General features: G+C 34.0%; 4 protein-coding genes across 4 annotated transcripts; all 4 read right to left on the reverse strand.

Moving 5' to 3' along the window:
- Positions 1-516: 516 nt before the first annotated feature.
- Positions 517-5,571, reverse strand: Pak3 (p21 (RAC1) activated kinase 3). Its single transcript, XM_070645286.1, has 7 exons — positions 5,189-5,571; positions 4,125-4,983; positions 2,749-2,774; positions 2,638-2,681; positions 2,400-2,573; positions 1,225-1,328; positions 517-1,011 (listed from the first exon to the last, which is right to left on the reverse strand). The coding sequence occupies exons 1-7, from the start codon at positions 5,406-5,408 to the stop codon at positions 771-773; spliced, it is 1,668 nt and encodes a 555-aa protein (XP_070501387.1). The 5' UTR covers positions 5,409-5,571; the 3' UTR covers positions 517-770.
- A 3,937-nt stretch (positions 5,572-9,508) lies between these two features.
- Positions 9,509-10,601, reverse strand: LOC139094238 (larval/pupal cuticle protein H1C-like). Its single transcript, XM_070645216.1, has 2 exons — positions 10,480-10,601; positions 9,509-10,381 (listed from the first exon to the last, which is right to left on the reverse strand). The coding sequence occupies exons 1-2, from the start codon at positions 10,489-10,491 to the stop codon at positions 9,617-9,619; spliced, it is 777 nt and encodes a 258-aa protein (XP_070501317.1). The 5' UTR covers positions 10,492-10,601; the 3' UTR covers positions 9,509-9,616.
- Positions 10,602-12,731: 2,130 nt separating this feature from the next.
- On the reverse strand, positions 12,732-13,703 carry LOC139094418 (cuticle protein-like). Its single transcript, XM_070645459.1, has 2 exons — positions 13,660-13,703; positions 12,732-13,592 (listed from the first exon to the last, which is right to left on the reverse strand). Exons 1-2 carry the CDS (start codon positions 13,669-13,671, stop codon positions 12,783-12,785), a joined length of 822 nt encoding a protein of 273 aa, XP_070501560.1. The 5' UTR covers positions 13,672-13,703; the 3' UTR covers positions 12,732-12,782.
- A 2,315-nt stretch (positions 13,704-16,018) lies between these two features.
- Positions 16,019-16,956, reverse strand: LOC139094500 (cuticle protein-like). The gene is made up of 2 exons (XM_070645548.1): positions 16,914-16,956; positions 16,019-16,846 (listed from the first exon to the last, which is right to left on the reverse strand). The coding sequence occupies exons 1-2, from the start codon at positions 16,923-16,925 to the stop codon at positions 16,040-16,042; spliced, it is 819 nt and encodes a 272-aa protein (XP_070501649.1). The 5' UTR covers positions 16,926-16,956; the 3' UTR covers positions 16,019-16,039.

Consider the following 16,956-nt stretch of genomic DNA (forward strand, 5'->3'; position numbering starts at 1 on the left):
TTAATTTTCTCATTCTTTAAATTCTTTTCTATGCGCATTTTTTGAATGGCAAGTGAGCTTCTCTGTTTACTTTATGAGTTGTTGGACGTTTCTTGTTTATTCTATTGCTTTAAACTTGGACGCATGCTAATTTTTAAACCTGTTTTGTTTATTTTTGGACAACTTGAAATGTTTGTTTATACTTTTTTGGCGTGGAAAAATCGGAACTTGTAATTTTCCACTTCAATTAATGATTTCACATCGTTGTTTTGAATTCATTCTATGAATTAACTTTGTAACTGGCCATATTTTACACTTTTTCACAATAAAATTTGACTAATTAGTGCTTTATTAATAATTAAGTCGATGCTTTACTCAAGTTCAAAAATTGAACTTTAGGTTCACAAAATTTTCAAATTTTAAAAAACCGTTAAAAGTTTACTTGCTCATTCGAACTGCGCTTTTAATGACTTTTTCCCATTCAATTCCATTATTTGTGCGGTAAATTTTCTCGTGTTTGACATAAGAAATAAAAAATTATTACATGAATATCCTGTAGAAATTTAATATTGCATACTAATGATTGCATTTTACTTCTTATAAATTTACGTACAAATTTATTATAAGCAACACTAAAGCGACGACGTAACGTTCTCACATCTTATTTTTTTGATCAATACTTTTTATATTTCTTTTTTTTTTGAACAATATTGGAAAGAACATAAAAATGCATAAAAATATTCTGATGTCTAATATAAAAAGGAATTAATTAAATAGAGCATAAAAGAGCTTTACTTGTCCCTGTTTAAAATTCGTCTCGCTGCTTTTATCAGAGGAGTAAGGCTTTTAAGTTCAGCATAATCCTTTAGGAAAGAATGATCGAGTAACTCACGAGCCGATGCACGCTTGTCAACTTCAACTTCTAAACAACAATTTAGAAAATCTTTTAATGGCTCTGACAATTTCTCCCATGCTTTAATTTCTGGTCGTCCATTCGCTGCTATTAAATAAAGAGCACGAAGTGGCGCTTGGCTGTAGATTAGAAAGGAAGTTAATTAATTTTTGAACTAATTTTTTAAGAATCTCGTTGATAAGCGGGCAACTAAATTTTATTAAATAATGAACATAATGATAATGACAACGACATGAGAATGTATGTAGGAACAACGCGCTTAGAATTATTCATCGTTATGTTCATTATGCAATAAAACTTGTTGACACGAGTCGCGAATTTACTTTACTCACTTCAAATATGGTGGGCTGCCTTCGATCATCTCTATTGCCATAATACCGAGTGACCATACATCAACTTTCTTTCCATATTGCTTCCTAGTCACGACCTCAGGCGCCTGTGAAAAGTTTTTTTTATAATAAAATGATTGATGACAATGATATAAACGGAAATAATAATAATAAAATGTATGTGTGACGTGAGTTTCTTCAATTAAGAAGATTACAAGATTATTGTTTCGATACTTAAAGCGACATTGTATATCGCTCTTGTGAAATTTAGGTATTGGGAGCAATTTTATGGATTATCATTTAATTAATTGCATTTTTTAATATCGCCTAGTTTTTGAATTTTTTATGAGATTTCACGATATTTTTAGACAATTTTTAATTTCGGTTACCAAATTGATCGAAGCTTATTGAGGCAGAGGTGATGAACAGAAATAGCCGAATAGCTCAAGTCGGTTATTAGATCACAAGTCCGACAACAGGTCGGTGTGACTCTGACTTGGTCATATAGTAAAATTCACTACGATAGTAGTCATCGTGACTCTGTCATCGTGCTGAATTGTACTGGCTGGTGTCGAACTGGGGAGTACTGGATGTCACAGTCATGCTGACCTGATGCCGGATTTTGGATCGATCAGCCGATTTGTACTAGTTATATTGATTCAAAGAATTTTCAAAAATTTCTTGACCGTTAAATTTTAAATTCAAATTTTCTTCAAAATTTTAAAAAATAACCGTTAATTCCAACTCCACCAACCCTGGATACGAAAACTAAAAATATTGTTTAGCTTAGCGAATTGATTCTGTTTACACTACTCGTTGACACCTCGTAAGAATTTAATAGGAATTTATAGAGTAAACAATCTCTAAATGTGACTCTTTTTAGCACGCACGCAGGTATGAAATACATTAATTTTTTTAAGTGTTCAATACGCAATTTCCACTTTTTAATTCCATAATTCACTGAGATTTTTGAAGGAATTCAGAATGTAAACACAACCTAGTACAATAATCTCAATCAAGTCGATTACATTTCTTTGTATTTGCTTCATTGACGTGCTTCCAATGTCATTTTTATATTTTTATCTTGACATTGTGTCTTAATAAACACTTTACGGATGTCCAATAACCTTAATCAAATCACTCATAACATTTTTTATTGACGCAAATTTTGAACTTACCATCCAATATGGAGTTCCCACCATAGTTTCTCTCTTCTCATGTTCCTCAATATTTGCACAGAATCCAAAATCTGTGACTTTGACTGTTCCATCGAGTCCCAATAATACATTGTCTGACTTTATGTCTCGATGAATTATACCCTTCGCATGAAGGAAATTTATAGCATTGAGCACCTAGAAAATGGCAAAATTGAGTTAGAAACTTTGTAGCCAAATTTATTCATTTTTGAGTCATTACCTCTCGACATACTGCAGCAATCTGTCGTTCATTCATAACCGTTTCTATGGAAAAAATAATATTTTTATTTACATTGAAAAGCAAGTCAGTGAGAACATGAAAATGTCTTACCTGTTACTACATCTGTTAATGGGCCGCTATGTAAAAGAAGAGTTGACATAAGATTAAATAAGAATAAGAAATATGAATAATTTAAAAGAAAGTGCAATATGTGATCAGGGATGGTGAATTAGTAAGTCGCGGAAGCATGTAACTGATAGTGAGTCACTAATGTATGAGGGGATTTTTCTCTTACTGGATCAAAATTGTCACGTTTTATGGAAATTTTTTCGTAACTTTACGCAACAATGTTGATATTTTGAATGGGGAGACCATATTTTCTCAGAAATGATATGATTCACTGGACTATACTCATTGGATATTGATGAATAGTCGATGGATAGTCTAGTGAGCAGGACTGTCTATCCAGTAAATGGATTTTGCTTAATAAAGCTTCCCGCGAATCGGTTAATTAGTCAAAAATCTGGCTCAAGACTGACATTATTTTGCTGGAGCTTAAATCTAGCATCATGCCAGAGTATCACCAACCTGGTCCCAGATTTTGGATCAATTAACTTCTGCTATTCAAATTCCTCAATAATTGACATTGTATTCAAATTTGAGATAATCTATGTCAAATCAACTCAGATGCAAGATTAATCTTCTACATATTTTTGACAAATAAGAAAACTAATTCACTTCCCAGATAAGAATGAGGTCAACAATCTAGTTTGAACATAAAAAATCTATAGCACACATGTTGAGTAAGAAGAAAACTATCAAATAATTGTCAAAAGTTGATTTTGATGTTTGTTGTGCTATTAACTGGTATTTAATGAAGGGTTAGGATGAATCCTGGGAAGAAGTTGAAAGGGCTTTTAAATAGGCCATAGGTATCTTAGCTGGAATTTTGTAGATACCAGTAGGAAAGACTAAAGTATTGCTTAAGACAACATCAACATTGACTTCTGAATTGATGTCATGTGATGTGCGAGCAGAGTGGAGTCAAGGGTATCGAACCATACACAACCAATTCTGCCAATTCAGAAGTAAAGCCTCTATGGCCGAATAGTAAGGCCACAGACTATTTGTATCACTTTATTTGTGAGTAAGTTAGTTCGAATCCCAAGATTATCCTCTGTTTAGACAATCATATGCTCTATTCTGGATTATATCCATTTTGAGACAATTTCCATTAGAACTACAAATCTAGTCTATTGAATTTAAGTCCGTTAATCTAACTAGAACTAGATCTGAACAGTTAATGAACACTCAAAATGATGAGTATTGTAATTACTTCACAGAATTTGGTGAAATAATATTATATCATCCGTGAGTCAATTAATTCATGATTAAGAAGCATTTCCTGACAGAAATACGTGCATCCTGATGAAATACCACATCCTTTTAGATCACATTTAATCAAAAAAAAAACAATTACAACTCACCCATTCATGTATTCTAAAACGACCCAAAGATTATCTTGGTCCTCGAGATAATAAGCTTCGAGGAAATTGACTAAATTTTTATGATTGAAATCTTTCAGCACCCTGATCTCATTTAATATAAGCTCTTTGGAAGACTGATTTTTCAAATCAATTGTTTTGATGGCAACTTGATTTCCTGTTTCTAAATCTAATGCTATGAACACAACACCACTTGCACCTTTTCCAACCTCCTTCTGCTTCTTATATTTATCTAATGGATCTGATAAATTACATATGCTCTTTAATTCAGCATATACTTCCTCATCAGTCTTCGTGACACGCTGTGGTCTCTTTGATCGTAATATCGGCTCATCATTCTCTATATTATCATTGACGATAAATGTATTATTGTTAGAGAAGTTATCCTTATCAGTTAGCGTTGTTAAATCACTCTTTTTGGCAACTATCGTTGATTTTGCGTTTGTATGGTGGTGATCGATATTATTATGATTAACTTCCTTATCAATGAGTCGTAAATCTTCCATAGCATGGTGTGGAGCTTTTGGTATTCGTGATGATAAATCTGGTTTTGGAAGTAGGGGTGGTTTTGGTGGTAATGTATGGGATTTTTTCGGTATTGGTGGCGGTAACTCGGGTGGAATTTCAGGCTGTTCAGGCTGTTGATGAGCAAAGTTCTCTTCACTACTACTATGATCATCACCAAATGAATCTTCCGAATTGTGAGCATTTCTGGCATTCAAATAGTCTTCAATTTCAGCAGACTCTTCAACAATCGCTTCCTCAGTAATGAATGGCTTAAACGGTTCCACTGTGTCTTTCTTCTTTATTGAATAATTGTAAAATTTCACCGCTTGATATGCTGTAAATAGAATATGATTTTTCTATGAGTCATCAGCATCATTATTGTCGCTATAAGCTGTTATGCTTCACACTTATTTTTTTTCCTTCTTTTTTTATATTATTTCGTTCCTCTTCGTCATACGACGAGACGAAGAAATAGAAGATCATATGAGACATATATACATATACAGGAGACATGTACGTTGAAAATGTCGTGAACCTACCTGCATCGGGATTTTCATTTTGCTCATCCTCAGTTATTGTCGTTTTAAGCAATTTCTGCCATGCCTTTGGCAATCCTTCAAGATCTCCCGTCACTGTATTCTTACTAACATGAATACCACGAACGACATTCGTCGGTAGACCAATCTCACTTATCGTATTAACATGATTCTCTTTATGTTTTTCTTTACTTCTAAAAATTTTCTCCTTCAACGACTTCATGTTTTTTCGTTAATTCACTTACTATTGAGCACTTATAGACTATCAAACACAAATTTATGAAATTTAAAGTGACATTAATAATAACTAAAATATTTTTTTGCAATTAGAATTGAAGATAATGTCTAAAATAAATGATTTTTAAAAGGATGGGTCGATGACTAATGTTTCTTTGCAGGGTTGTTAAATTATATTCAGAGATGATCAATTGGACAAATATGTTTTTTGTGTGGACAGTCGAAAATGTTGCTGGATTTGCAGATTTTTTGATTATAATCTGAATTTCAAGCAACTATTGTGATTCTAGGTGCTGAATTGTCCATCAAATCATTCAAAAAATCAAATAAATTATGTAAAATTCAGTTTTTTCAACCCTGTACCTTGCTCAATAGGGTTAGCGCATTATTCGGTAACGTTTGAATGAGCAACAAGCGGGAATTTCAAATTCTCATGACTGATAACTTTTCGGAAAATATTTTTTTTGCACTTGATAAGTTTTATCTTTTGATAAGATATCCCAAATTCTTAATGTGATAAGAACATTTTTGTAATTTCTTTTGCTATCAGAATATAAAATTTTTATTGCTTTAAAAAAAAGTCGAATATAATCAATTAGAAAACGTATGTAAACATGTCAAGTTCTTTATACCTGGATTTTGTCAAAAATTAAATTTGTAATCAAGATGAGTCATACGTTAATTAGAGAAATATTTATGTTTTTGAATTTTAAATATCAGTTAAGACTCGTTAAGATGTTGATGGTGAAAATCAAAAAGGTAGTCAGTCTGTCGCATGACACGTTGTGGATGAATGGTCAAATAACACAGAAAGTTTTCAACATAGAATTCCGAGGATTCTTTTCTTTTAAATGTTTAGCTTGTGTCTAGCCTTAACAATTTAATCTGTAATTCAAGGGGCCGTTCATATATTACGTCGTTCAGAGGAAAGAGAGTTACCGCCTCCCTGTAATTTAAAGAGTTCCAAAAATCCCATTGTTCATTTTTGAACAAAAGTTTGTTATTCTATAACTTAATAAGTGAATAGTCCCTGCTTAAACAATTCTAACCCCACTTTGTTTCAGTAAATTAACTGAATTACTTTATAAAATGATCTGGTCGTCCTCTTTCTAATAATTGCAAAAATATAATTATAATATTGCAAAAAAAGCGTGACAAATTTCGAGTACACATTCTTAGGATTATAATGCGTTGATATGCAAATAATCATTTATTTAAAATGCAAAGAAACCGAACAGACAATGAGCATTCTCCAGGGCACCCATCCTCATATCCGACACCCAAAAAATTAGAATGCTGATTAGGATTTTGTCCAGTTAACCTTCAGCATTTTGAAAAAGTTTGTCCAACAAGGAAGGGGTTTTGACCTCTGACTAAAAACAGAAAAATACAGCAACGTCCTTGCAAAAATACAGCAGATAGCCACTCTACCTCTAACCCTTCCTTCAGTATGCATCCCTGATATGCTCACATAGTGCCAACATGTCATTCCATTAATAAGATTGCTTGTTATCTCTCTGCGTGTTCCTAATCCGGTTCTCAATTCAAAGTTGCTTCTAGAACTTCAATTTCGCTTTGATCTTGTAGAATTAAGTGGTTGAGGTATCTAAACTTCTTAAGCATTCAATTAATTCCTACAATAGCTAGAGATGTCAATTATTTGGGTTTTTACTATTTGTACAAATACCCAAATACCCAAATATTAAACCCCAAATATTTGTACAAATATTTTTAAAAAAATTTTGGTCTTAAAAGTAGGTCTAAGGACAATTTCCAGAATAATTCTTTTAAAATTTGTCTCAAATAACAGCTGAGCTTTTGTTTACATCATTGCGAAAGTCATTTACCGCTTAGTTTAATTAAAATAATGAGCTAAAAGAGTCAATCTAGTAAATATTATAATTCATGTACCCTCTGAAGATTTACCCACTTTGTACCGAAGTTGCACCTACTAGAGATGAGACAATGACAGTAGATTCTTGAATAGATATTTTTTCTTTATAAATATTAATTCTTTTTGAATATTTTTGTCCTCAGCAGATCAACTAAACTATCTTTTCGCAGATTTTATTTTCTATTATTTGCATACATGTGTCTGTGATTTTTTCACAAATTTGCAGTAGATCTGGTATAATCGGTATGATTGTTTGTTAGGATTTTGGTAATGATAATGCTGAAATTATAAGCCTTATATAGCCAAAATATAACTTGTATTTAACATAAATGTCTTAAAGCTAGCTTTATGATTGACCTTTTTCATAGATTTAGGTTAATTTGGCTTAATATATCAAAATATGAGATTAAATTTAAATTGTCAAAAAATTGACATTACAAATTTCAAAGAAAATCAGAAATTTTATGAAAAATTTTATTTTGAGTACCTAAAAAGTGATAATCTTAAGAAGACCCAAATTTATTTGGGTTTACACCCAAATATTTGGGGTACCCCAAATAGTGCGAAATAACCCAAATATTTGGGTATTTGGGTATTTGTATTGACATCTCTAGTAATAGCCTTGAAAAGCACTACGAGTTAGCTACAGCAACATTACGTCGCCGTATCAACGATAAGACATAGAGCTGCCCTTACAATTAATTTCGATCCATTTTTGCTGCGAAAAATGCGGTTCGTTACATTGTACCTGTCTAAAGCTATCATTAAGCTATGCAAAAGTATAAAAATATTTCAAGTTTTTATTTAAAAAATTCCAAACATTCAAAAGTCATTTTATCTTTACCGGTAAATGACCAGAAGGTTGCAGAATAATACAATGATTCATCAAAAAATAGCAAATAGACATTATGTAGCCTCCAATTCCCTATAATATTAACATTCATCATAATTCAATTTAAAAAGTCCTCACATGTTGAAAGATAGCATTATGATGTGAAGTTTTATCCACAAAGTCTGATTGAAATGAAATATTATCTGAATGAAGTAAACAGCCTTTTCACAGTCGTCCTAACAAAAGGCTATTTAACATTGAAATGTAAAGCTTTTTATTAAGAAAAATCAGATATGAAATAGACACAAAAGAAAGCTTTCAGTTAATGACGATGTAAAATAATTATGCGATTTTCATTACACATACTTTGCGTGTCAAGTCACACGTCCTTGAATCTTGAGATATATTTAAAAGTTCATCAATGATCGTTTCGCTGTGTTTTTTATAGCTGAGACAATATTAATACTTAAAATTTGATTTTATTACAGATTCCATTGAATCGATCGTTCCTTTGATCATCATATAATTAATAAAGATTGACTTAAATGATGTCTCAAGATGCCTTAAATTATTGTCTGTTTAAGGTTCGACAATGAACATGAACATCAATTAGCTGCATAATTCGACATATTTAAGACAAACATGCCAATGCATCTTCATACTTCGCATGATCATAATAATGAATTTAAATCATCTTCATGAAGGCTGAATATGGAAAAAAGAATGAAAATCAATTTTATCGCTCCCAAATGAATTACTTACGCTGCTTATGGGAGGTTACGGTGATAATAAGGCATCAAAAGTAGAGAAAATGTTGATATTCTGTGAATGAGAGTGCATTTATAGCTTGCTGTGATTAAAAAATACAACGTAAGAAATAACGAATTTTTGAAATTCAAACTTTATAACAGCGAAAAAAACCACGTGTTTTTTCTCACTAAAAATTTTAAAATTCATTTTTTTCTTAATCCAAGCAACCTATTATAATTATTAATACATAAACCGAAAATTAAGCATGGCAAAAGCCTAATCATATAAATCTGCGCTTTCCAATACTTCATTTTAATGATTTATTGAGCATTTTTATTAACGTAACCAAAGCGATTCGAAATAATTACTCTTCTTTGCCTATTATTCAGTTCATTAAAATCAAAAGCAAAATGTCTGATAAAGGAGGATGAAAGGGGAGAAAAAAAGTGAATGGAAATGTGATCCAATTGCATAAATTAGCGCCGCTACTTTGTTAAAAAATAAAAACAATCAATCATTGTAATTATTTTATGATCGTCAGACACAACTCAATAATGTAATCATATGGTTTGTCTCCTTTTATCGGTATTTAATAAAGAATGTAAACTGATTATTTTCTTATTAAAATTTCATGTCATTTATTGAGAACAAAAGGGAATTTTAATTTTGAAATTATAAATTAAATGTTAAGTCATTCAATGTTTCATAGCATCTTTGTTTACCAGCCATAGTGGGCAATTGGTGATTCGAAGTTAACATGGGCAACTTCAACAGCTGGGCTGTATTGAATCTTAGCGGCAACAACTGGAGCGTGTTGGGCATAGACAGCTGGTTGGCTGACGTATGTCTTTTGGACAGCTGGTTGTTGGACGTATGTGGTAGCTGGTTGGTGGACATATGTAGCTGGTTGTTGGTGGACATATGTTGTTGGTTGTTGAACGTAGGCAGTTGGTTGTTGGTGGACGTATGTTGTTGGTTGTTGGACGTATGTGGTGGCTGGTTGATGGTGGACATAGGCAGCTGGTTGGCTAACAACGGCTGTCTTGGCTAAAACGGCTGGCTGTTGAACGTATGCTGGAGCATATGAGACAGTCTTGTATCCATCACTGACATTTGTGTTGACGTATTTACGGACTGATGATGTTGGTGTGTCAACTGATTTTGAGATTTGGCTGACTGTTCCATGAGCTGATCTTACGATGTTTTGTTCTGATTGTCCGTGCTCGTAGTGTGGTGTGGCAATGACGGCATGTGCTGGTTCATGATGATAATGATGTGGATCATATGATGAGTATGTAGCAACAGCTGGTGATGAAACATAAGCAGCCTTTGGTTCTGTGTATGAGACAGTCTTTGTGTATGATGATGAGTGAGCTGGTGCAGCATAAACTGATTTTTGAACAATTGGTGATGAGTATGATGTGTATGCTGGTTCGATGAGTCCAGCGCTGGCAACAGCCAAGACTGAGCACAAAACAACGAACTGAAAATAACAATTAGAAAATTTGGTTAATTAACACTTTCTTCACAACTTTTTTTAGTTCCGTGGCTTGAAAAAACAAAAGAAAAATTTTAATTCACCTTAAATGCCATTTTTAAATGAATGTTATATGATGAAGTCAGACAAATGAATGATACCAATTGAGAAAATTCAAACTTCTTTTATAGGAGCAAAATATCTGAAGCTCCCTTGACTGTATGCCTATGTATGCAATACTATTACGTACAACAATAACTAGCCGCAAAACTAATCCTGTCGTGATGTTAAACTAGTTTACTTTGCATTACTTCTTCTTCTTCTTCATCTCCATCATGTTGGAGGGACCCAAACAACAACGAATAGGTTGTTTGTCTGCAGTTTGTTGTCTACATTCTTCAATGGTGGGAATTTTTATTTTTTTCGATGCAAATGTACATATGTATACGACACGCATTTATCATTGCATGCTGATCATGTTGATGCTTGAAATTTGTATCATTGTTGCTGTCTTGTTGTATATCCCACAAATGAAATTTAATTAAAAATCGTCTAATAAAAATGTGTTAAAAATTTTGCAAATTAGATGAATAATTAGGTATAGTAATCATGCAGTCACGCAAATTTAATCAATTGTTTGTGTTACCTTTACCTTGTGACACATGTTAAGTTATTGGTGAACTCAATCATTTCGTAATTTCTTTATTTCCATTTGCGCTCCAAATTGAAATCGAAAATCTGGACATTCCAATAATCATTTTAATAAATGAGTGCATATAATAATTTTTGTGTTGAGGTCTGGTTGACGCCTATCAACAAGATTTGCGTTTCATGACTGTTAATAATAATAATATTTGTCATCTAGCGAAATGAGATGTGATTAATATCAAAATTTTGTCAATTATTTTGACAGTGTATGATGATGTGTGCATTGAAATAAATTGCGATGCTTTTAATTTGAAGGACTTAAGCATGACAAATGATGAAAAGCGGTCTGAAAAATTGATGGTTGGGTTAAGCACGTGATGATTTATTCTTGGTGGAGTGGAGAGTTTTGGTGCAAATGCCGATAGATTTGAACTTGATGATTAGAAGTTTTTGACAAAAAGGTCATTAATGTTGAAGGAAATAGATATGAGATTGAAGTGTCCTTCATAATACGGATGTCATTTTCCATTTATGGATGAATCATAGTAATTAGACTGTAATGGAATTCAAGTGCTGATTATGATTTTTCGATTTCAATGTACAGATCCATAGTCATAGACTTTCATAGAGTCATAGGGAAATACAACGCTAGAAAGAGCTTTTGGGGGAGATATCGTTATTTTTTGTAACAAACTATTGAGCCGAAATATGCATTACTTATCGAAATTATGACCCTCCCTCTACACCTACTATATAAGCATTCCGTACTTTTTTTACCCCTAAAAATATTCTAAAATGTACTGGTCATCAAAAAGAATTTTCTTGCAATAATAAAGTCATGGATTTAATAAAAATATGTATGTATCAAGTCATGTGAGAAGGTTCAAACAATGCGATTAACTAAAGAAATTGTTAATTAACTGGTTTTTAGTTCGGGATCATTTGGATTGTACATATGTAATTCCCGAGATCAACCTTAGAATTTACTACATATTAATCCCGGGATTGAAAATCATTGATTTTGTTCACCTAATTAAGAAAATTAAAGTCTTATGACTTATTGAAACTCCGGTAAATAAAGTCTGTAAATCTGAACTTGTAGATGGAAGAAGATCATGAGGACGACTTAAAAACCCTTGGATGGAAGCTGTTGATAAAGACAATATTGGATTTGGTATTGGAAATTGGCTTGTGTTGGGTTGCGATAGAATAAGTTCTAGGCACCATCTGAGGTAAGCCGTGAATCACAGTTGATCTATATGTCCAGCGAGCTAAGCAATTTCAAAAAATAAGGAAGTAAGTCTTCTCAGAAAAAAATCTATTCATCACTGCAATAAGATAATTTCTTACGAAAACATCCATCAACTTTAGACTTACCCATTTTTATTTAAACAAAACTATTAGTCATTAATTGCTCAAAGCACCAGAACATTTTAATCACGACTCAATTCGCGACATATATCTAGCAGCCCATTTTAACCATGAAAATATTAATATTAGCAATGCAAAATGTTAAAATAGATGCAAATTTCTCTAGAAACTCCCTGCAAACAAACGACTGTGCAAAAATAAAAAAACATTTGTATACCTAAAATCATTTGTGTACGCTACTTCAAGGATCAAAGAGTTACAAGTAAACAAATAAACACATCAAGTTCAAATTATTTTTCATTTTAAAATCTCATTTCTTTTATTGAGAATTAAATTTGTTTCAATTAATTCAATGACTTAACATCATTCAATTTCATAGCTTCTTTGTTTACCAACCGTAGTGGGCAATTGGTGATTCGTAGCTGACATGAGCAACTTCGACAGCTGGGCTGTAGTGGATCTTAGCGGCAACAACTGGAGCGTGTTGAGCATAGACAGCTGGTTGGCTAACGTATGTCTTTTGGACGGCTGGTTGGACGTATGTAGCTGGTTGGCTGACGTATGTCTTTTGGACGGCTGGTTGGACATATGTGGTAGCTGGTTGGCTGATGTATGTCTTTTGGACGGCTGGTTGTTGGACGTATGTTGTAGCTGGTTGGCTGATGTATGTCTTTTGGACAGCTGGTTGGACGTATGTTGTAGCTGGTTGGCTGATGTATGTCTTTTGGACAGCTGGTTGGACGTATGTTGTAGCTGGTTGGCTAACGTATGTGGTGGCTGGTTGATGGACATATGTAGCTGGCTGTTGAACGTATGCTGGAGCATATGAGACAGTCTTGTATCCATCAGTGGTCTTTGTGTTGACGTATTTACGGACTGATGATGTTGGTGTGTCAACTGATTTTGAGATTTGGCTGACTGTTCCATGAGCTGATCTTACGATGTTTTGTTCTGATTGTCCGTGTTCGTAGTGTGGTGTGGCAATGACGGCATGAGCTGGTTCATGATGATAATGATGTGGATCATATGATGAGTATGTAGCAACAGCTGGTGATGCAACATAAGCAGCCTTTGGTTCTGTGTATGAGACAGTCTTTGTGTATGATGATGATTGAGCTGGAGCTGAGTATGATGTGTATGCTGGTTCAGCGATGATTCCAGCGCTGGCAACAGCCAAGACTGAGCACAAAACTACGAACTGTAAGTGAAATTTAAATTTTTTAATAATTTTGAATACTTTAGTGCCAATAAATTGTAAAATTTACCTTAAATGCCATTTTAAATTGGGATTGAATGTTTATTGATGAAATTCAAATGGATGAATGATATCAATTGAGAAAATTCGAACTATTTTATAGAAACCACCGAAATACTCAAAAACTATCCACTCCGTTCCAGTTACTATTAAAAATCGCCAAAATTACTCCCATACCACATTTCATTCAAGGATTGATGAATCACACTTTAAGCATACGTAAATAATAAACACATTACATTCACTACCAAAAAGCACCACGACAAGTTGCCTCGAGTACACAAACATAAGAGATATGTTGAGTACAAAATTGATTAAAACCCGAAGCAATAAATCTCCAGATTTTCATTATGTCCGGCAAATTGTTGAACATACATAATAGCAACTTTAGCCTGTTGTGCTGTTTATTTTTTTCCGAAAAGAAAAATTGAACTTGAACTTTGGTTGTAATGGAAAGTAATAAATGCGATCATACATGACATAATTCATAAAGGAACAACCTTTTCATTAAGAACCCACCAACGTCAGAATTAAAATGATAAATATATTTATTATATCGACATCGAGTATCCGAAATGAATTATTGTAGAGCATATACATACGACGATCCACAATATTATTAAAAAGATGATGTACACTTACATTTAATGATCTTCGGCGATACATTTTAAATTGATCTGTCGTGTACATGAACAATTAAGTACTTTAAAGTAAGTTAGTGTTCTTGAACTGCAATTTCATGATGCACATTAATGCTGTAATAAAAATGATCCGTCAATAGAAAAAAACACCATATTACGGTTGAATAACGAGACAGCTGCTCACTTAATTTACAATGCTTGTAAAGAAATTAGGATCCGCAAATCAAGGTTGATATCTAGACAGACAGACACTCCTATTATGTGTATAACGATTATCTATCTCTATATTTTTCGCAAAACAGACAATTCAGAAATTATGAAATGAGTTGAATGTGCTTTCATATTGAAGTCTTGATCATTTATCTCTACACTTACCGGCTCATATACTATTATTATTCGCATATTTAAAACCTGATTCTGGTGTTTTTTGTCTCTCTTTAATGGATTCATACGTAAACAAAAATTAGTCTTATGAATGTCTCGTGAGACGAAAATGATTATACATTGATCTACATGCTACCTAAATTAAGCGATTTTATTTTGGCGAATATTAAAAAAAATTGGGACACACATGTAAACCGCACAGCAGTAACATGCCACACATGACTCAGTAATTCCTTCATTCATAATTTTGCTCCATATTAAATTTACTATCTCCATTTGTTAAATACCTAGTTGGCCGTTCACTTAGTATGTAACTCAAAAAATTGAATTGAAACTCGCTCTTCTTTCTCCTCTCATTCCGACTTCTCCCAGTCTAACTCGTCCTCTTCCGTCTTTGCCCGCCCTTTTCGTCTTCTCCTGTTCTCTCTCTTCTTTACCCGAGTCTCTTCCGTCCTTTTCCGTCCTCTTCCGTCATTTTCCGTCCTTTTCCTTCCTCTTCCGTCCTCACCCGTCCTCTTCCGTCCTCACCCGTCCTCTCCCGACCCTTTCCGTTCTCTTTCGCCCTCATCCGTCCTCATCAGTCCTCTCCTGAATTCTCTCGTCCTCTCCCGACCTCTCCCATCTTCTCTCGTCCTCTCCCGACCTCTCCCATCTTCTCTCGTCCTCTTCGACCTTTCTCGACGTTCCTAGAGGTCTCTTTCGTACTCTTCCGTCATATTTTGTCCGATTCGTCCTTTTGTGTCCTCTGCCGTCTTCCCCCGTTCTGTGCCCTCCTCCATTCCTCACCTCGACAAATCCTAACCCTCTCCATTCTAAGAGCGTTTCATAATCAGTGAACGGCCAGCGTTACATAATCAGTGAGCGTTACATAATCAGGTGTATAGAAGAAATAAAGCATAGTAGAAATTCACTATGACTATTCAAGAAAAATCTACTCATTACTACCAAAAGTCAACTTTGTGTTAAACATCCATCAACTTGAGACTTACCCTTTAAGCAAATCTATTAGTCATTAATAGCTCAAAGCATCAGAACATTTTAATCATAACTTAGTTCACGGCATATATCTTGCAGTAGCCTTTAACCATGAAAATTAGCTATGAAAAATGATAAAATTGATTCTCTAGAAACTCCCTGCAAACAAACGACTGTGCAAAAATTAAAAACATTTGTCAACATCTCGAGGTTTGGTTAAATACCTAAAATCATTTGTGTACGCTACTTCAAGGATCTAGCAGTTACAAGTAAACAAATAAACACATCAAGTTCAAATTTCATTTTAAAATCTCATTTCTTTTATTGAGAATTAAATTTGTTTCAATTAATTCAATGACTTAACATCATTCAATTTCATAGCTTCTTTGTTTACCAACCGTAGTGGGCAATTGGTGATTCGTAGCTGACATGAGCAACTTCGACAGCTGGGCTGTACTGGATCTTAGCGGCAACAACTGGAGCGTGTTGGGCATAGACAGCTGGTTGGCTAACGTATGTCTTTTGGACGGCTGGTTGGACGTATGTAGCTGGTTGGCTGACGTATGTCTTTTGGACGGCTGGTTGGACGTATGTAGCTGGTTGGCTGATGTATGTCTTTTGGACAGCTGGTTGTTGGACGTATGTGGTTGTTGGTTGGCTGATGTATGTCTTTTGGACAGCTGGTTGGACGTATGTTGTAGCTGGTTGGCTGATGTATGTCTTTTGGACAGCTGGTTGGACGTATGTTGTAGCTGGTTGGCTGACGTATGTGGTGGCTGGTTGATGGACATATGTAGCTGGCTGTTGAACGTATGCTGGAGCATATGAGACAGTCTTGTATCCATCAGTGGTCTTTGTGTTGACGTATTTACGGACTGATGATGTTGGTGTATCAACTGATTTTGAGATTTGGCTGACTGTTCCATGAGCTGATCTTACGATGTTTTGTTCTGATTGTCCGTGTTCGTAGTGTGGTGTGGCAATGACGGCATGAGCTGGTTCATGATGATAATGATGTGGATCATATGATGAGTATGTAGCAACAGCTGGTGATGCAACATAAGCAGCCTTTGGTTCTGTGTATGAGACAGTCTTTGTGTATGATGATGACTGAGCTGGAGCTGAGTATGATGTGTATGCTGGTTCAGCAATGATTCCAGCGCTGGCAACAGCCAAGACTGAGCACAAAACTACGAACTGTAAGTGAAATTTAAAATTATAATAATTTTGAATACTTTAGTGCCAATAAATTTGTAAAATTTACCTTAAATGCCATTTTAAATTGGGATTGAATGTTTATTGATGAA

Source organism: Chironomus tepperi, unplaced genomic scaffold, assembly GCF_022539635.2.
Source record: "Chironomus tepperi strain 1889 unplaced genomic scaffold, CSIRO-AGI_Ctep_v1 contig_33, whole genome shotgun sequence".
Lineage (NCBI taxonomy): Eukaryota > Metazoa > Arthropoda > Insecta > Diptera > Chironomidae > Chironomus > Chironomus tepperi.